The 21,172-nt window shown below is 45.3% G+C and overlaps 1 protein-coding gene across 7 annotated transcripts in view; it reads left to right on the top strand.

Annotated features, from left to right (window-relative positions):
- Positions 1–21,172, top strand: part of sipa1l1 (signal-induced proliferation-associated 1 like 1) — a 125,316-nt gene that overhangs the window by 91,888 nt on the left and 12,256 nt on the right. For 5 of the 7 annotated variants that reach the window (XM_079525888.1, XM_079525887.1, XM_079525891.1 and 2 more), the window contains 9 exons: positions 181–760; positions 5,839–5,937; positions 6,626–6,801; positions 10,577–10,873; positions 11,667–11,816; positions 12,408–12,526; positions 15,353–15,450; positions 16,373–16,869; positions 20,421–20,621. In XM_079525888.1, coding sequence (XP_079382014.1) covers positions 181–760; positions 5,839–5,937; positions 6,626–6,801; positions 10,577–10,873; positions 11,667–11,816; positions 12,408–12,526; positions 15,353–15,450; positions 16,373–16,869; positions 20,421–20,621 — 2,217 coding nt within the window. The remainder of the gene's footprint in view (positions 1–180; positions 761–5,838; positions 5,938–6,625; positions 6,802–10,576; positions 10,874–11,666; positions 11,817–12,407; positions 12,527–15,352; positions 15,451–16,372; positions 16,870–20,420; positions 20,622–21,172) is intronic. The other 2 variants (XM_079525892.1, XM_079525890.1) reach the window with 1 other exon arrangement.

The raw sequence follows: 21,172 nt of genomic DNA, 5'->3' as shown, positions 1-21,172 counted from the left end.
CTGGACAGAATGACTCGCTTTATGCATTCTAATAAAACTGCAGCCAGGCCACACAGTTGCTAATGGGGGATTTTTTTGTCATTGGTTCTGCAAAGCTCCCACTGAAGCCAAATGTTCATCCAATACTGCTCCAACACTCCTGTCCTCTTCCCCCTGTTACCCCCTTCTCTCTCTCCTCAGCGTGGCGGTTACCCGCTCCAAAGACGTGCCCTCCTTCGGCCCCCCAATCCCAGAGGGCGTGACCTTCCCCAAGTCCTCAGTGTTCCGGGACTTCCTGCTCGCCAAGGTCATCAACGCCGAGAGCGCCGCGCACAAGTCGCAAAAGTTCCGCACCATGGCCACGCGCACGCGGCAGGAGTACCTGCGCGACCTGGCCGAGCGCCACACCACCAGCACGCCCATCGACCCGTCGGGCAAGTTCCCGTTCATCTCGCTGGCGCACAAGAAGAAGGAGAAGAGCCGCCCGTATGCCGGCGCCGAGCTGCGTAGCGCGGGCGCCGTGACGTGGCCCGTGCACGCCGAGGACCACAGTGCCGGCGGGGAGCTGCAGGCCCTGCTGTCCATCTCCAATGACTTCCTCATCCTGCTGGATCAGGACGCCAAGGCCGTGGTGTTCAACTGTGCCACTAAGGACGTGATAGGCTGGACGCTCGGCAGCCCCGCCTCCATGAGGATTTACTACGAGCGCGGGGAGAGCGTGTCGCTGAGGAGCGTCGGCAACAACACCGAGGACTTCAAGGAGGTGGTCCAGCGACTGGAGGTGAGGAGACACACAACCACGCTGAGGTGTTAACAGGGTACATGAGAGAATAGAAATAGGAAAGTATAGAAGGGACGTTTCCATTCGAGCGCGGACGAGGAGGTGAGCAATCGACAGGGGGCCTCTGTGATTTTGGTGTGGAGTCATTCAGCATGCCATGCAAGTCCCTGTATCCATAGCAACAAGTGTATTTGATTCCCCTTAAAAAGTAGGACATATTCTATAGTATTTGTCTGTCTGTGGAGGAGAGATTCATGTGCTGTGTACGTTTCAAGAATCAAGTTAAACATAATTTCATAATAAGCTACAGCAAGGGGGGTCTTTGCATAATTCTCCTCCAGGAGTATTCTGTTCAAGGCAGAGTATGCCCAATCACTCACTGCACAATACATAGCAGTAGCCAGTTCGCCACTAGTGGATTCAGAATCACTGCTGTTTACAGTAAGTTGCATTCATTGGAATGATAACACCACCAGCCAAATTCCGAGGTGTCTGCATTGTTGATGGATTTAAAATTTATGGTAAGTAAAGATCATATTTTAAATACTAATAAGAACCACACAGCCAAATATTCAGATTAAAGATGGTTTATTCCAATACCATTCTCTGAGAGATTTCTCTGCCGCAGGCACAATTATACAGACGTTGTTATCTTTGGAGATAGTTCCCACGTTACATACGTCATTGGTCAAATCTACACGTCATTGGTTAAACTGAAAGAAGTGTGCGTCTTTTATGCATTATTTCGGGCCGGATGCCTGTGTCAGCTGTAGGTGATAATAGAAAGCATTACAATTACATCACACATTTGGGATTACGTGGGAGCACTCGGCACAGGGGTTCATTTGGAAGCAGGTCGTGTCCAAGGGCATCTCCAGCCGAGTAGACGGTCAGTTCACAAAACAGTAACTTCTGGCACATTTTATCTTTGAAGAAAAAATTTGAATGTCCGCACACAATATATCCTGGACGGGGAGCAGACATATATCGTGTGCGGACATTCCATTTTCTTTCTTCATTTGATCATATTTTGGTCCAGCACCGTATTTAAAAAACTGTGGGATGTGCATATCTTATTCCTTTTTTACATTTTATCTCTGAGCCACATTGACCGTCTCGGTTGGTTGGTTATGTTGGCTCATAAATGTAGGTGAAGGACAATTTGATTATACGTGACTGACCTGATAAGCCAGAATACATTTTCGTCTAACAATGACAGCCAATTCTATAATACTCTTCTTCAGAAATACATAGGCCATAATCCACATCTATCATAATTGTGGTTTCCCATGCCCAGTGGTGTAAAGTAACTAAGTACAGTACATTTACTTAAGTACTGTACTTAAGTAAAATTTTGAGGTAATTAAACTTTACTTGAGTATGTCAAATTTTCAGTACTTTTACTTCTACTCCACTACAGTACATTTCAGAGGCAAATATTGTACTTTCACTCCACTACAATTATTTATTACTAGTTACTTTGTAGATTTTGATTATTATTACAAAACGTACAGTAACCATTTCAGCCCTATACACATTTTCGCCATTTGAAAATAGCCGATCTACAAGCTCGCGATGCGATGCATTGTGAGCTTGTAGATCTGCTATTTTCAAAAGATTTTTATACCTTTTGAAAACAAGAAAAGGGACATTCTGCATAACGAGTACCTTCTACTTTTCTATTTTGATGCCAATACTTTTGTACTTTTACTCAAGTAAATGTTTTATTTATGCTAACGGTGTAGTTCTACATGGCAGTATTGATACTTTTACTTAAGTAAAAACATGTGAGTACCTTTTCCACCACTGCCCATGCCCATCTGATAAATGCTCTACTTACAGTATAGGATCAGTCAGCTGGCATGAACGAACGCACGTCATTGGTTGCCTGACAAACCACCAGCCAATCACAGCATGACCACCCATCCCTCTAGGGCAGCGGTTCACAACCTTTTCTGGACCACCCACTGAAAAACCTTTAATGTGTTCGCAGCCCACACATCTGGCCACTTAACACGGCAGCCTACTGTGAGTGGTCCAATGGGTGGGTCACACGCTTTAATGGTCAACCAATCGATTGCGTTCCAGATGCCTTAGATCAATGGAACCGACATGGTACACTTTAAGTCCTTACTTACTGGTATCACCATGAAAGCACAATTATTTGGGGGCCCACTTGAAATACCCTTGCGGCTCAAGAGTGGGCCGCGGCCCACAGGTTGGGAATCACTGCTCCAAGTGTGCAAACATTCATTGAAAAGCAGTTTCCCCCCAATTTTTATTGTATTTATTCTTCCCCTTGTTGCTGCTCGAACTTTGCATAATTATGTATACAATTATTGTTTCTGAAATGATACTGGTCTGATATAAATTACATCCTGTTTGGCTGCTGTTGTTGTGTCTACGTATCAGGGATGGCATCTCATCAGCCCTCAGAGGAGCTCGCATCAATCTCTGTTCAACTAATTGCAGGCAAATGCACACACACACGCACAGTCGCACACTGGAGTGAAGTGGCACTAGCTCTTCCTCAGCTGTTTCCATGGTAACTGGCTAAAAAAAATCTGTTTCGTTATGTAATCATCATTGCCTTTGAATGCCTCCGTTTCCACTGCCTCACACACTTTAACTGTGTGTGTGTGTGTGTGTGTGTGTGTGTGTGTGTGTGTGTGTGTGTGTGTGTGTGTGTGTGTGTGTGTGTGTGTGTGTGTGTGTGTGTGTGTGTGTGTGTGTGTGTGTGTGTGTGTGTGTGTGTGTGTGTGTGTGTGTGTGTGTGTGTGTGTGTGTGTCTGTCTCACGTGTGCACAGTGTGTAGAAATTGTGTGTCGTGTATTTGCATCACGTGTGAGTTTGCATGCGTCTGTGTGATGCTATTTATCCTGTATATACGTATAACCTGATTTAAAGCCAGCTTTTAATCTACACACACACACACACACACACACACACGCAGAGAGTTATTTGAGGATTCTTCCTTTCATGTCACCTTTTACGCATTTGGTGCTAATCTTCAATAGAGATAGAGAGAGGGGGGAGAGAGAAACCCTCGGCCGCTCATTTTTTTTAAACTTTTTTGACCCACTATCTCCCTCTCTCTTTCTTTCCGTCACACACACACACACACACACACACACACACACACACACACACACACACACACACACACACACACCAAGCAACAACATCAGAGTGTATCCAACCGGTTCCCATCACATCCTCCAAACCCTTGTCCTTCTTCCATCCCCCAGGTGCCAGGGCATGCACCATGATTTATTTAAGCTTCCCTTCCTGCATTTTCTGGGCCCTGTAGGATTTCTAAAGTGCCCTTGTCACACACGCACAGTGTCGCACACACGCATGCGCATGCACACACGTACGCCCACACCCACAAAATCTATGACATCATCACCGGAAGTTATGCGGGAACGCCTGAGTGGCAAAAAGCATCTTTCTGGCCTTGACAGCCCATACATCTAAACAGAAAAGTCCTGACACGGAAAGTTGCAGCGTAGGTGGAGCTTCATTTCCATCCACCAGCTGTCTAAAAACCAGGAAGAGACTCCTGCCGCTCGCGGCATCTTGCATCTTCGTGAATCTACTTTGTGGATGCACCCTGTGTGTGTCATTTACCCTAAAGCTGAATTCCAATACCCCAAATCTCGGCCACTCCCTCACTCACACTTGGTCACTCCAGCATGGTGGTGTTGCAGTGAAATTGGTGACCTGCTGAAATATGTGACAATCGTTTAGACATCACATAATGTCAGTGTTTGAATGTAAATTGTTGCAGTTTTTTAGCTGTAATCAAGGCCATGTATTTAAAGACCTCCATGTAAGTTATGTGAAGACAGTGAAGTGCACAAGATGGTCACATATGGCCTGGGCCATGGCTCAGTGGTCCAGGCCATAGATATTATAAAAAAAATAGATGCCTCACTGGACGTTGCAGTTCATTGGAGCGACGTGTATCCCAATGAAGGCGGAAGTGCAGTGCTGAAGGCTTTTTTTTGTTAACAAATCTTTATAACAGTCATGACAATATACATTACAATACAAAACAAGACAAACAACCAAACACAAACAACAAAGTTATTAATACAACAATACAACATCAGAGCCAGGGGGGATTAGATTACTAACAGAAAACATTAAAGAGTGAACACAAAGCAACAGTTCTCCGCAGCTTTCTTATTTAGAAGTGCTGAAGGCACACTGCGTCGCTGCCCAAGTGACGTCACTCATGCGACTCCTCCATGTCTCTCGCTGTCACTCATGTGACTACTGGCCAATCACAGCGCGTCTTTTCCGGGACTCATGTTACGCACGCGGAAGCTTAACAAGCTTCCGCTCATTGAAGGCAAATGCTTTGCAAGGAATGTCGGGAAAATTGTGCCTTCAATGGTGACACGCGCCTCAGAGCCGGAAAGGGCTAAAAGGCGAAAGCCACAAAAAAAACATTAAAAAAAAAAGATGTTCACATATTTCGGCAGGTCACCAATTTCACCATAACAATGCCATGCTGGAGTGGTGAATTTGGCTTTAACCCCAAGCAACATCGGCGTAACATTGCAGTCAACAAGAAGGGGGATGTTGCTCAATGCTTCTAGCTCCTGCTATGGAGTCATTTCCTCTGACAAGACTCCATCAGCCGACCATTATAAGTCTGTTTCATGTGTATAGGGGCCCTAAAAGTCTGAATGCTGCTGAAAAATGGCAGCTCTGGTTTCCATGAAAGTGGACCCAAGACTGTTGTTGTCTGAAAATAAATGGAAAAAAACACGTTTTATTAAATAAATACGTTTCTGGTGCCTTCTATAAACCTTCTATACTTTGTTGTACATCAACGGAGGAAATATACGATCTACAATCTCACAACGTGTTGCGGTGAGCCTTGGCTTGCTACAGTATCTGGTTAAGGGACCGACCATCACGTTGTAGTAATAAACAATACACAAGATGACTATTATTCCCTGTGAATTCACCTCTCTCTACCTGACTACCTCTCTCCCACTCTCTCTCTGTCTTTCTCTCTCCCCCACCCTCCCTCTCTCCCTCCCTTCTTCCTTCTGTACCTCTAGTTGCTGACTAAAGGCTGTGAGACATCAGAGATCACACTTCGCAGGAACGGTCTTGGTCAGCTCGGCTTCCACGTCAACTACGAGGGCATTGTGGCCGAGGTGAATACTGTAACTGGACTCAAAAGAGCTGTGATGGAGCGCTGAAGCTGCATTCTTTAACCATTTACATGGATCTCAACTTCCCTCCTACTTCCACCTAACTTATTCCCATTAAAACCAGGAAAAATCTGTAATTTTATATTGATAGACAACATACGTTTTTCTGAAAACTCTTTAAAAAAAAGCTCACAGCGTGTAACTTTGTGGCACGCTGCGAGCTCTCCTATTTTTATCAAATGTGTTAGAAACCATTGGACTGTTACGGAGGGTGAAAATTGAATCAAATGTTCCATAGACATACTGTAGTCTAGAATGTATGCCTTTTTCCCTTTGGTTGTTTTGTTTTTCTGTCTAATGTACTTTTAAGTTGTGTGAATTTATGTTAATAAAATTCAAGTTGTAAGTGCAATATGATGCAATGTAAACGGTGAGGTTCTCTTATAAGCCCTCCTAGGGTTTGTTACCTCAACCGCACAATTATATTCTGTCAAGTTGTATGCTGTGTATATGAAGAACATTTCCAGTTATTTCCAATAAATCAATCAAATCAATAATTTGTATACTTTCAGAGTTAAATTAAGACTGAGAATTAAAAATCAAACTGGGGATCCTTGAAGTTGAGAAACAATGCTTTTTTTTCCTTTTCGTCAGCCACAAACATTCTGGTAATTAATTCAACCACCTCTAGGTGGAGCCGTACGGCTACGCGTGGCAGGCGGGCCTGCGGCAGGGCAGCCGATTGGTGGAGATCTGCAAGGTGGCCGTAGCCACGCTCACCCACGAGCAGATGATTGACCTGCTGAGAACCTCCATGACGGTGCGCGTGGTCATCGTCCCCCCGCATGACGACGCCACGCCGCGCAGGTGGGTGGACTCGACCCCGCTCGTTTGAGAAATGTTGCGTTTTTTGGGGGTTTAGAACAAGTTCTGGGGAGTACAGCGAGCCCCCAGAATGACCCCCAGTCGTCTCCCTACTGGTCAAAACTGGTACTTCAGGCCCAGGTTAAATTTATGAATGAATCGTGACGTAGAGGTACCACAAGAACAGCTCCTACTATGATAGGAGCCAACCAATCATGTCAACGCTCGAGGGGTACTACCCGGAAGACTGTCGTTCTTCTGTGTCCTTCAATACGCCACTGAGCAACTTGCATTGAAGTGAATAGCGGGGGGCGGGGCTGTCGCTCCTCATCCACTCTCTAGATATATTATAACTCTATGGAGTACATAGGTGAGAAGAGCATGTTTGAAACCGAAAGGTTCCTGGTTCAATGCCCCGGACCATGTTGGCCTTAAAATCGGTATCGGACCGATATTAAAGTAATATCGGTTTATATATTTTTTTTTATAATAATTATGTTGAAAAATCTGTTTGAACATTTTAAAATTAAAATACTACATTGAATTTTTATTGAGATATGGGAAAGAGAGAAACAACATGCACATCCCCAACCCAAGTCTAGGCAGGTGATGAACGACCAGCAGTATAAGGAAGAACGAGATAAAACACTTGCACACGTGTGCAAGTGTTTTATTTAGTTCTTCCTTATGTTGGGATATAATTATGGGCCAACATACCGTACATCCCTAGTTTTGTTTATAAGCCTTTCACAGAATGGACAAAATGATATATTTTTATACAGAATGAGATTATATCGACATTGGTTATCGGCCATAATGGCAATGAATTATATCGGATATCAATATTGGCCAGAAATCGAGAACTGTCATATCGGCTACCCCTATTAACCTACCCCTATTAACCTACCCCTATTAACCTACCAGATTTATTTATGTAGGAGCTACTTTACAAACAAGTTGGTGAGTTGTAGCGTGTGCGCGCGCGCGCGCGCACACACACACACACACACACACACACACACACACACACACACACACACACACACACACACACACACACACACACACACACACACACACACACACACACACACACACAGTAACGTCCTGCATCCACGTTACCCTCACCTTTTTCTTTTTTTCATTGAATTTACCCATTGAATTGCCTCCATTCTGTTGCTATTATGTACTGTACACTGCAGTGATTTTGTGTGTAACCTTCAGCATTTGATATATGATCGTCAGGCCATATTGCAATAAGGGCTTCTATCTCGCCATTAGATCACATCTGTCCACGGGACATAATATGCAGTAATAAATAATGCCTTCTCCTTCCTCATCGTGTGCCAAATACCAACTGCTTAATCCCAATGGCACATTCTTTGGTTCATCCCCTATATTTAATGCGATTGCATTTACACCTGCGGTAATCCGCCCTCTGCCCTAAGACTGCGGTTGTACTGGTCAGCTCCCCAGGTTTTAATGTGTGTGTGTGTGTGTGTGTGTGTGTGTGTGTGTGTGTGTGTGTGTGTGTGTGTGTGTGTGTGTGTGTGTGTGTGTGTGTGTGTGTGTGTGTGTGTGTGTGTGTGTGTGTGTGTGTGTGTGTGTGTGTGTGTGTGTGTGTGTGTGTGTGTGTGTGTGTGTGTGTGTGTGTGTGTGTGTGTGTGTGTGTGTGTGATTGTGCAGGGGTTTGCTGAAAAGCATACCGGTACCTACCCTGGGTAAATTAATAAATTGTATATTGGGGAAAATGTTCATCAGCAGCCTTTTATATCACGGCAAAAACGAGGGAATAAAATGAAAATGCACCTCTGTAATGTTCGACTTAGCATGCCATGTTGTTGCTCAAGAGTAAAGACGGTAACACTGTGTTTGTTGCCGTATAGGGCTGCAACTATGCATCATTTTCTTAGTGATTATTCTGTCAATTACTACTTTGATGAATCAACATGATTTTTGTGGTGCAACCACTCCCTTACGGAGCTGTGTGTGGGTGGCTGGCTGGCTGGCTGGCTGGCTGGGTGGCTGGGTGAGTGGGTGGGTGGGTGGGTGGGTGGGTGCGTTTGAGCACGAAAACAGCATGGTTGTTTTTCACCACCTGTGCGCAACACACACACACACACGCACATATTAACTGTATATATGGTGATTTTGGGTGGTACAGTACACTACAGTAGAGGGTACAGTAGAGGGACCCCCACACGGTAACTCTGTCATTTCTCAACCGTTCCGGACGCGGGGCGGCTCGCCTGAATCGGGCCGGCACCCTGGGTGCGTTCATGTGGGTCAGGATTTCTATAATCAACTAACTAAAGTGAGAAGTCTGATTAATCTCGTTGCACAAACATACCAGTCTACAAGTGCAGGACTACAATGTGTGAGCTTTTAGATCTATTTAAAAGTATTTTATTAAAATGTGTAATGTTTTATAAGCACCCCCTACTGCTGCAATTGACATGCACACCAGCCTGCTAATGAGACTTTGAGAGCGCTTTTGATTGAAATGTGGGTTACCACATGTAAACATGTTGGTGTTAATGCAGTCATTATCTTTGTTTACAATTATGCCTCTAGAGCTTCTGCCCTGAATATGTTAATTAGAATTCACATATGTGAGCAACAACACCATGGAAACAATGTGGCTGCAGTTTATGGGGTAAATAACTGGCATCTGTCCTATTTAGGGCCTGAGTGAACAGCAAAAGACTGTTAAGATCACTCTGTAAATGAACAAAATGTCAGACGTCATCACACAATTGTGCCACCTTATTTACAAATGCAACATTTTTAGCTGAGCTGCAAAGTGGTTCAAGACTTTTATAAGAGTCTGTTATGTTTGTCTGCAAGTAAGTCATTTGTCCACCAGAAAATTGCTAAATTGGCTTAACTATGCACACTGTTAAGGTCCTTTCAAACGGTCACGTGCTCGTATCGTGCAAATGACTGCAAATAAGTCATTTTATTTTTTCTAAGAAATGTCATACTCCTGATTTCAAGGACAAAAATGACATATAAAGTGATACAATCCAAAAATATTATTAATTTGTACACTGTTACAGACCCCGAAAAGTACTTACAGATGGGCATCGATTAACGCAGAGGTTGGTCTGCTCCAGGTCTGCTTTAAGAGGGGCGCGACAACACAAGTGTAAAAAAAAAAAAGCTCAACAGAATCCAGGTCTAGTCAGTCGCAGGCGTGTGTACGAAACGAGCACCCACGCGACAATTTCACGGGGCCACGCCCACGTAAATTCCCTTGCGTTGTCACCCCTCGACTTCTCCGCACGTACAGAAATAAAAACGCAGGTCTCATTGAAACCAGCTCAGTGGCCTTTTGACTGGGAGGTCGGGGTTCAATCCCCGGCCGGTTTATACCAAAAACTCTAAAATGGGACCCAGTGCCTCCCTGCTTGGCACTCAGCATCAAGGGTTGGATTGGGTCCCTGCGACATACTAACTAGCGTCATGTCCATGGGGTGTACTCAAGCTGCCTCACGCTACAGAAACAGGAGATAGGCTCCTGCCCTATGGAACTCATGGCTCGGCAAGGCTACTACTACATGTACATTGAAAATGGATTACTAGGCACGTTAATTGCTGCCCGTTTGAAAGGTCCTTAAGGGTGGGTGGGTGTTTTTTGGGGGGGGGGGGAAATGTTTATCAGCAGCCTTTTAATATCACGGCAAAAAGGACAATATGAATAATAACAATATAAAATGCACCTGTGTAAAACAAAACAAAAAAACAAACAAACAAAAAAAACCTCCGTCATCTGCAGGGGATGTTCAGAGCTGTACCGAATGCCCATTGCTGAGTACAAGGGCGGCAGCAGCAGCAGCAGCGACGGCGGCTCCTTTGAGTACAAGTTCCCATTCCGCAGCAACAACAACAAGTGGCAGCGGACCTCCAGTAGTCCCCAGCAGTCGCAGAACACCTCGCCCCAGCCCCACACCCCGAACCGGGCCATCAGCCTGGGCAGCTCGGTGGGAAAGACCCTGTCGGCCGAGAGGCTGGAGAGGGGAGCCGCCATTCCTCGCAGTGTCAGCAGCGACGGACGGCCCCTGGACACCAAGAGGTAAGGGCCTCTGCTTTGACTGCAGGATTCCAATAAGGGCCACTGATGTTTTTACCCCTTAGCTAGCAAGTGGTGCCGGCCTATAATATTTTTACCTACGGTAAGGCCTCTAATGCTTTTCCTGTACCTCCTAATGTACTTGACCCTCATCCTTAGCAAAGGGTTAACTACTGCTTGCCCAGAGTCCGCCAGGGGCCTGCACTTGACCCCCTCCTTTTTCCCTCGACACCAAAACTCTTTGTTGAAAGTAGCCAATCTACAAGCTCACGACGCAATGTGCAGATCTGCTATTTTTGACAAATGTTTGTCCCAAAATAGGGATGATAGGATCATGTGGTTAACTTGCCTATATATGTTTTTACCCATGGGTGTCATGTCTTTAAAACAGGGACCTCTGTGATATTTTCCATTTCATTCCGGTTCCATTTTCTGTGATCGTTATCAAGGCCACATAGTGTTTAGAACAGTAAAAACATAAATACGTTGAATGACATTTCTCCAAAAACGCTCCTATCCTGATGGAGACCTGTGCCCCGAGAGTCACTTCTAGTGTCTACTAGTGCGCTGAACAAACATTCTACCTTACTGTAAGTATCCAGTGTTCAATTGGAGGCCCAGAGTAGCAGCAACCTGCTGAACCTTTCTCAAAAGTATTAACCATCAACTTGTCTTTCATTTATAGTATAGATGTACGGTAGCAATGTTCGGTTGTTAATCTGGCCTTTGTGTGTGTGTGTGTGTGTGTGTGTGTGTGTGTGTGTGTGTGTGTGTGCCCGCCCGCCCGCCCGCACAGGATGTCTCCAGGCAGTGAGAGCTACAGTCTGGCCTCGTCTCTGGCTCTGGGCCGTTCTCAACACCGCAGCTCTCCCAGCAACCTGTCCTGCTCCAGTGACACCTCTGCCGGCTCCGCCCACTGGAGAGCACAGAAGTCCATGCCTGAACAGTAAGGCTGGGTGCCTGTACATACTGTACACATGTACTGTGCACTGTGTGTATGTGGGATATGCCAATGGGGGAGAGAACAGCATATAGTGTGTGATTTGACCTTTCTGCGCTTGTCTGTCAGTTTTGTCGATTGTAAATTGGGTGGGTGTGTGCGGCTGTGCGCGCGTGTGGGGGGGGTGTGTGTGTGTGCGCGCGTGAGTGTGTGAGCGCACACACGTGCATGCAAATGCATGCACTCTGTTGCATTTGTGCACATGCAAATGCATGTTTCTTCCACCCACCATGCAGGTGCAAATGTATTTAGTTCCACATGCTGTCACATGCTGTCACTGTCATGTCACACATTTGCACATTTTTAATTAGCGGCAAATGATGAATAATCACCGGCAAATGATAGAACACGACACGTGTGTGTGTGTGTGTGTGTGTGTGTGTGTGTGTGTGTGTGTGTGTGTGTGTGTGTGTGTGTGTGTGTGTGTGTGTGTGTGTGTGTGTGTGTGTGTGTGTGTGTGTGTGTGTGTGTGTGTGTGTGTGTGTGTGTGTGTGTGTGTGTGTGTGTGTGCACGTGCTCGTGCTCGCTCATGTACAGATTTGTAGGCAGTCGACACTCTCCCATGTCTTCTGAAAGACCGGCGGTAGGAGAAGGCAAGTCCACTCCCAACTGGTCGAAGACGGAAGAAGGGGGAGGAGGGGAGCTCGTGTCACCAGGTAACAATATGACTCAGTGCAACGCCGCGAATACTTGTGTACTTACATGACATTTAATTTAGATGGGAAAACATTAATCATATTGATTACAGTAATTTGCTCAAATGACAGACAAATGCAAACAAATGTTCTGTTGCGCTCACAATAGCGCAAATGGAAAGCTTGTGCGCCTATAGACATTTAACTCCCACACACGCTGCACAGAGTTCCAATCAAGCAGACAGACAGATAGACAGACAGACAGACAGACTGACAGAGAGAGATAGGCTCTTTTTTTGACGTCGTAAAGCCTGTTTGTGTGTCTGTGTGATTGTGCATGGGTGAGTGTTAATATGTAAATGTGTAGTTCAGTTTGCGTGTGGTTGTGTGCAAAAAAAGTAGCTAAAAACAGAACAGAAACTGAATGTGATACTGTGTTTGTTTCAAGCGTGACCACATACAGTACTTGCATTTATATTGTGTGTGCAAGTGCATTGTGTATAACCGTGAGAAAACAGAGACAGGTCTCAGAGTAAGAAGGAATTGTGTCTTTTTTTCCCTTTAAATTGTGGCTAAATTCTTACCCAACTTAGTCGTTATGCCAATTGATGCCTCTCCACACATTACATTTTCTGTGTTGTCAGTGTTGTTGTAGCCTACTGACTCATCTGTTAGTGAGGAGCCACCATCGGGAGGATGTAGAGCCTTTGTCCTACTCCTCCGACAATGATCGTGCAATGATCAATATCACCCTCCCCGCCCGGCTTACCTCCACCAAACACTGGCCAAAGCGATCGCATAGATGCCTGATAAAGCCAGATGCACCATGATGGATTCAAACCTCTGTGGTGGTGGGCAGGGACTTTACCACTGTGAGAGCCCAAGTTGTACTCTGTGAACACCAAGCTGTACAAAAAGCCTTTTTGAGCACTTGCTGTCCTCTCCTCCTCTCTGCACAGGGGGAGATTGTTTTTCACAGAAACGTCTCTCACATCTGGAGCAATGCTGTGCTCGTTTCACCAGAGCACAGGGCTGATCTTTTCGACTGGGCTCCGAAAGCCACGAAAGACTTTCGCTCCTCTGAAGCTCTCATTCCCAGCAGGACTTCCCTTGTCATTTGTTGTTGCTCAGTGTTTTTTCAGCTCATGTCCTCAACCTGTTCACTGACCGCCGTAATGAAAGGGAGAGGCCGTAGCCACTCATTTTGTGGCCGTGCGAGGCGCTCGTGACTTCCCTTCTCTTCTCTCCGCGCGGGAAACGGTTTGGGCAAGGGGTCAGACGAAGCAGTTTGAGCCGGGGACAGACGAGTTGAGGCCAGGCTGAGCCTGCAGTCTCTGTGGTCTCTCTCTCTCTCTCTCTCTCCGTGTTAGTCTCTCTTTAACCGTCTTTTTTATTTGTTTTTACCCCTTGACCCCTCAGTCTGAAGCCATGATGATGTGGCCAACCTCCGTCCAGAAATAAAATAAGTCACATAGAGGGCAGCGCTCTGTTATTCTTCCTCTCTCTCTCTCTCACACACACACACACACACACACACACACACACACACACACACACACACACACACACACACACACACACACACACACACACACACACACACACACACACACACACACACACACACACTCTCTCTCCAGCAGGGGTGGGGGTGTCTGCATTTGATATTTCCTAAAAGCAAATATTACATCATCTGCTCTTGGCGGCCTGTGTGAAGTACTGCCATGATGTCATTCACAGCCCAATCCATCCCACCTCACCACTTCTCTCTTCTCCACAGTGGTGGAAATAATACTCAATGTAGGAATACTAATTCCGTAAAGTCTGGAATTCATAATTTACTTCAGTAAAAGTACAAAATTATTGGTATCAAAATGTACTTAAAGTACCAAAAGTAGAAAGTATTATGCAGAATGTCCCATTTCACAAGTTTTCAAATGTATAAAAATCATTTGAAAATACAAGCTCACAATGCAACACAAATGCGACACATTTTGAGCTTATATCGGCTATTTTCAAATGGCCGAAAAGGTATATAAAAGGCTGAAGTGGGTAATGTATATTTTGTAACTAGTAACTAAAGTTTTCAAATAATAGTAGTGGAGAAAATTTGCCTCTGAGATGTAGTGGAGTTGAAGTAAAAAGTACTTCAAATTGTAAATACCAAAGTTCAATCGTCACGCCACTCCCCCACACTTGAATCATGACAGGAATCTCTCCACTGCTCCCACATCAGACATCTGTGATAGCATCGCTGCACCTGCTGTCAGGTGCTTGTCTGTGTCTGTCGTATCTCTCCGTGTATCTTCTCCGACACACACGCATGCCTCTCGTAATTAATTGGCCCTTCTTTTCTGTCGCATTCTGCCGACGAGTTTTGTCTGAATAGCTTGGCTAGAGCACCAGGCGTCTGCCTTTGTTGTGTGTTGAAGTGAAGTGATCTGATGACCGAGCAGCCGCACGATGAAAGCCATGTCTGTCTGTCTGTCTATCATGGAAAAGTTCAACAGCAGTCCTTTCAGCAACTCTGTAAATGGCATATTTATTGACAAAAATGCAATGCTATATATATATATATATAGGCCTATATACCGCCAATACCATATATATTTAAGGAAAAGACACAAAAAAGTGCTTGTAGAGCTCAACAGTGTGGAGCTCTAAAGAGAAACAATTAAACAAAATGTGCACGTTTTCCATTTGTTTTCATGAACTGAGTCAAATGTTTAGTGGTCATGGTTCATCAGGCTGCTGATTGGCAGGACTTTCAGAAATGTCTATAGAGTAAATGAATAAGAAATTGTCTTTAGGGGCCAGATCTGTTCCAAACGTATCTGTTTATTTCAGATGTACCCATTGCCAAGTCTGGTCAGGGTTACTCCGGAGCTCCCCGCATCCAGAGACAGGAGCAGGTCATCCACATTTCCCCCAAGAAGGGCAGCCAGGTCAGTCTTCATCACACATCATCTAGCTTCTAGAAGGGCAGCCAGGTCAGTCTTCATCACACATCATCTAGCTTCTAGCCTGTTCACTGCAAAGTCTAAGGGCCTCGGTGGCAAAGCACGGTTGCCTCTTGGACTCTCCTGCTCATGTATGAGCAAGCAGACGCATGCAATTGATAGGCACATTTCCTAATAATGGTGACTCAACCAGTCAATTCGGTACACTTTCCCATGAGATCCACTCCCTTTTCTGTGGAAGTTCTTGACCTCCAACTTCCCAGTAAATGACATTGACACGTCATCATACATCACCAGGTCATTTAGTGCACTGTTTTTCAACTAGTGATCAATAAAATACCATAAAAGATGGTTGTAACCCAAGTCCGTTCTCTAAGACTAGACTCTAGTCTACTCAGTCACTAGAGGGTCTAACCCATTAAACCTGAGGCCCATTCTAAAAACAGCTTCTAAAACCTAAGTTTTCTTAAAACCTTCAAATTCTTATTAAACAAATCACACCTGTGTGAAGTGAGGGGCGCTAATATATTAAAGTCTAACTCATGTTGATTAGGTGATGTAATGGTGATGTAAAACAAACGGTGCAAACACAAACATTAAACGCCATTAACAATAAAGAGACAATATGATGTAAATGACACATTATGATGTAAATTTTCCCTTCATTGTCGATGCTTTTACAAAACAAACATTGAACTAAAGACAAACATTAAACCTGTGTATAGGAGGGGCTAGCACCACTCAAAAATACATGTAGGGTAGGGGGTGTGTGTGTGCTATATATACATTTATTATTTATGTATTTGCTACATTTATAGCAACAACTAATGGGACACAGAGGTAGCTCCCGGATTGAAAGGTATAACAACATAGGTCTAAATAGGCTAAGTGTTTCTCTCTGTGTCAGCAGTCGGACGGTCCCTACTCGGGTCACTCCAGCAGCAACACCCTGTCCAGCACGGCGTCCAGCGGTGGCCACAGTGACAGCGACAAGTGGTACGAGCTGGGCGCCGGGGGCGGCTCCGGAGGAGACCAGGGGGACATGGAGCCCAACGGCCTCGGGGGAGGGGGCTACCTGGGGGGGGTTTCGGCTGACAGCGGCATCGACACCAGCACCTGCGGAGCTCCGCCGCACCACAGCTCACACTCACATTCGCACCACGGCAGCTCCACCTCCCTGCTGGCCCCTGGGGCAGGTGGGCCGGAGGGCAGGGAGCGAGTGCCGTCCCCCTGGCACAGCCCCACTGAGGGGGGCCGGCGGATGCTGGAGAGGTCCCCCGCCGCCGCCGAGTCTCCCGGACCCCCGGGAGAGAGGAGCATGGCGTTGGGCCGCACCCCGCCCACGCACATCCTGGTTAGAGACAGCAGCACCTACAGCCTGACTGACACTGGCTCACACTCAAGGTATGCGTGCGTGTGTGGGAGAGAGAGAGAGAGACAGACTGTATAAAGTGTTAAAAAATCACACCTGTGTGAAGTGAGGGGCGCTCTTATCAACATACATCATCATACATCATCTCATTCCGGCCAATTACAATTTGCGTCCTCACCTTCGTCTTCAATGTTTGTGTTTACACAATGTTTAAGCTGGCCATTCATTGTCAATGGCATTCAATGTTTGTGTTTACACAATGTTTGTTTTTACACAAACCCTCAAAGCTGGACATAGGAGGTGCCCCTAGCTCCCATCAAAAATACCCCAAAGCTCCACATTTGACCTCATTTACTTTGTCCTTGGGTAAGCCTTGTCTCTGTCTGAAGCTACGTTCAAACCTTGATAGTTCGAGTGGCGGGGTGACATACTCCTCACGCTGCGTGACCAGGCGTGCGAACGGGGTGACGTGAACGAAGCGAACGCTTGTCTGGTGTCTTCGTCCCAGCTGAAAAAAATTCAACTGAAGCGACCTTCGCCCCCCCCATTATGTTAAATATATTAAACCGAGCCCGAGCCGTCTTGGGTGTTCAGCTCTAGGTGTTTCGAGGTACAAAATTAAATCAATAATAATATATCGATAATCATAATATAATCCACCACTCGAGGGAGGGGAAAGAGAGCTACAGGTCTCGCATGGAAGAGAGTGAGCAACTTGGAGTTTATTTCTAATTTTTTTTTACCAACACTGACCTGCGCCACCAAAGTGAAGCGATTGAGGCGACTGGAAACAACTATATATCTTCAGGTCTGAACACACCTGTTTTTCAACTGTCCTGACTCAACCCATTAGTCATGGGGCCAAGAGCAGCTTACAAAGTCCTACCTCCCTGTCAACAAGCCTCTCCTGGAAGTAAAAGTACTGAACATTGTAAATACTCCCCCTCTTTCCACGTTACACTTTCCTCATTCTCCACAGGAAATGTGGAACACGTGGCCAACATGTCATAGTTGAACTAACATCTGGGGTCAAAATCCCAAACATCTCTCCTTTTTCTTCGCTGGGTCTGTCCCCACCCCCTCACACAGACGGTAACAAGACAACTCACCCCTTTTCTGTTTTCCTCCCGGAATTTTCCCCAGTGAGGGGTGGGAGAGGCTGGACAGCAGGCAGACGGCTGGACTTTGAATTTATCTAACTATAAACTTTCACGGCAGCAGACAGCCTAAGTACTAATATAATTTATGAAAAGCTACTACAGTGAAGTCTGTTCACAGAAGTTGTTGTAGGCTATGTGGGGATTATCTGACGAGGTACCATTTGAGTGGGAAAAATCTTACATATACTAAATAATACTAAATTGTTTATAGGGTCAATATAAGTAAAATAATATAGCCTTTCCACAGGAGTATCTTTTTATATTTGTCCAAAAAGAATACAAACAGCCAATAGCATATTACAAAGTTATCCCCCTCACTGGGGAAAATTCCGGGAGGAAAAACGGGCAAGCACCGGGGTGAGTTGTCTTGTATTCACACAGACCTACACTCCCAGGACTTTGCTTTCTTGACCTGAACTTCATTCTGTCCAAGGTCACTTAATACTCATGGGACAACAGAGAAACAAAGAGACAGTGTATTTGGTGGACAAATGACTGTGGTTGTTTAACTAATAGGCTCAATCCTTCTGTAATCATCTCTGGAATTAACTGTCTTTCTCCCATCCCTGGAATTCTTCTTTTCCTGTGTCAGTCTTGACATTTCTTGACCACCTGGCTAGCAAAAAAACAAACCAAAGCCAGGATATTTGTTAAGCTATCTGAACTCCCTCCTTCCTGTTGCCACAAGCTTTTAACAAAACCTAACCTACCAGTACCTTTTTGAAACAGAGCAGAAAAGCTGATTTTTATGACATGGCTCTGCAGGAGACTAGCCGTCTACAAGAAGATTGGTCTGTAACATGAGTTCATAGTACTGTATGCACACTGCTAGTAGGCCAACGTAGTACCGCCGCAAATATCTTTTCATGTTTTAGATTTGTTTAATACGTAACTTACATGTAATGATGGTAGTCAATGGGGGTCTTATCGTGCTGAATGTGCCTTTATGTGGAGTCATATAGGTTAGGACTCAAAATGTGTTGCAGACCTGCAGTACCTTTTGGAACCTGTGTGCAACTGTGGTTGACAACAAAGTATATAGCCGCTGCAAAAACAATATATGCAAACAAATAAATTCCTCATTGCAGGACCCATGGTGGTGTCGGGTTACGAGGGAGGCATTTTTTGTTTTGTTTCACTCAACATCCCTACATAGTTCCTCATTGACTAGTGCTGTAGTGAGACTCAACATCCCTACATACTATAGTTCCCCATTGACTAGTGCTGTAGTGAGACTCAACATCCCTACATACTATAGTTCCTCATTGACTAGTGCTGTAGTGAGACTCAACATCCCTACATACTATAGTTCCTCATTGACTAGTGCTGTAGTGAGACTCAACATCCCTACATACTATAGTTCCTCATTGACTAGTGCTGTAGTGAGACTCAACATCCCTACATACTATAGTTCCTCATTGACTAGTGCTGTAGTGAGACTCAACATCCCTACATACTATAGTTCCCCATTGACTAGTGCTGTAGTGAGACTCAACATCCCTACATACTATAGTTCCTCATTGACTAGTGCTGTAGTGAGACTCAACATCCCTACATACTATAGTTCCTCATTGACTAGTGCTGTAGTGAGACTCAACAGCCCTACATACTATAGTTCCTCATTGACTAGTGCTGTAGTGAGACTCAACAGCCCTACATACTATAGTTCCTCATTGACTAGTGCTGTAGTGAGACTCAACATCCCTACATAGTTCCTCATTGACTAGTGCTGTAGTGAGACTCAACATCCCTGCATAGTTCCTCATTGACTAGTGCTGTAGTGAGACTCAACATCCCTACATACTATAGTTCCTCATTGACTAGTGCTGTAGTTGCTGTAGTGAGACTCAACATCCCTACATAGTTCCTCATTGACTAGTGCTGTAGTGAGACTCAACATCCCTACATACTATAGTTCCTCATTGACTAGTGCTGTAGTGAGACTCAACATCCCTACATACTATAGTTCCTCATTGACTAGTGCTGTAGTGAGACTCAACATCCCTACATAGTTCCTCATTGACTAGTGCTGTAGTGAGACTCAACATCCCTGCATAGTTCCTCTAGTCACTAGAGGAACTATGCAGGGATGTTGAGTCTCACTACAGCACCTAACGCCAATCAATGTCAACACTAGTCACTGACTCACTAAAGTTTAGTGAGTCAGTGACCGTGGCGTTAGGTGCCGTATGTGACAACATCACACTTGTTTGAATTGGTTGCCCTGCGTTAATCCTGTTTTCACTTCAGTGAGTGCCAGTCTGAATTTTGCTAGGGATGTCCGATGTTATCGGCCAATGTGATTGTCATGTCCAAGTCCAATAAATAAACATGAAGTCAGTTCTTTTTCATTATCTTTTTACTATAATGTTGTGTGATGGTGTAAACATCTGTAGCTAGTCCTCTCTGTGCTTCACCTCCAGGCACTCTGGTCACAGCTCCCCCAGAGAGGAGTCTTCCTCCTCCTCCTCCTCGGCCACGTCCCCGTCCTCCGGCTCCGGGTCTTCCGTGTCCCCCGGGCCCAAAACATTCTACCCGCGCCAGGGAGCTCAGTCCAAGTACCTGATTGGCTGGAGGAAGCCTGGCTCCACCATCAACTCTGTGGACTTTGGAGACACGCGGAAGTAAGGCGTCAGCAAAAACAAAACCAAAAAAGTCTCCTTCTCAACCACCTCCTCCCCATTACTATATGCAGTAGTACTTAACTACCCTCTTGTGGACAAATTATATTTTACACTAAATAAAATCATTTCAAGACAGGTGACATTTTCTTTTTTCTTTTTTGAGACGATATGGAACGGAAACGTTTTAGTTTTTTACCATGTTAAAAATCACACCCATGTGAAGTGAGGAGCATCTTTGGGGCACGCACAAACATGATGTCACGGGTGGGGAACACACAATACGTCATAGTAAAAAGTCCATAGACTTGGCTGCCACATGACGTCACAGGGGGCACACACAAAGCTGGGGGTTGGTGCCCCTCAAAAATCACTCGCATGGATGTAATGTCAAGTTGGTGGTGACTGGCCGGGGCGCCTGATGGAGGGGAAAGGAACTGGTCGGAATAACGTGTTCCTTCCACGCACTACGTCCAGCCGGGGAAACTCTCCCCCTGTCAGGTGAAAAAAGCAGCTTGGACTCCTCATGCATAGAAGGAAGCATGAGGTCAGTC

The sequence above is a fragment of the Electrona antarctica genome (assembly GCF_951216825.1).
Source record: "Electrona antarctica genome assembly, chromosome: 17".
In the NCBI taxonomy this organism is placed as follows: domain Eukaryota; kingdom Metazoa; phylum Chordata; class Actinopteri; order Myctophiformes; family Myctophidae; genus Electrona; species Electrona antarctica.
The sequence above is the reverse complement of the archived record's forward strand: the minus strand, read 5'-3'. Positions and strand labels throughout refer to the sequence as shown.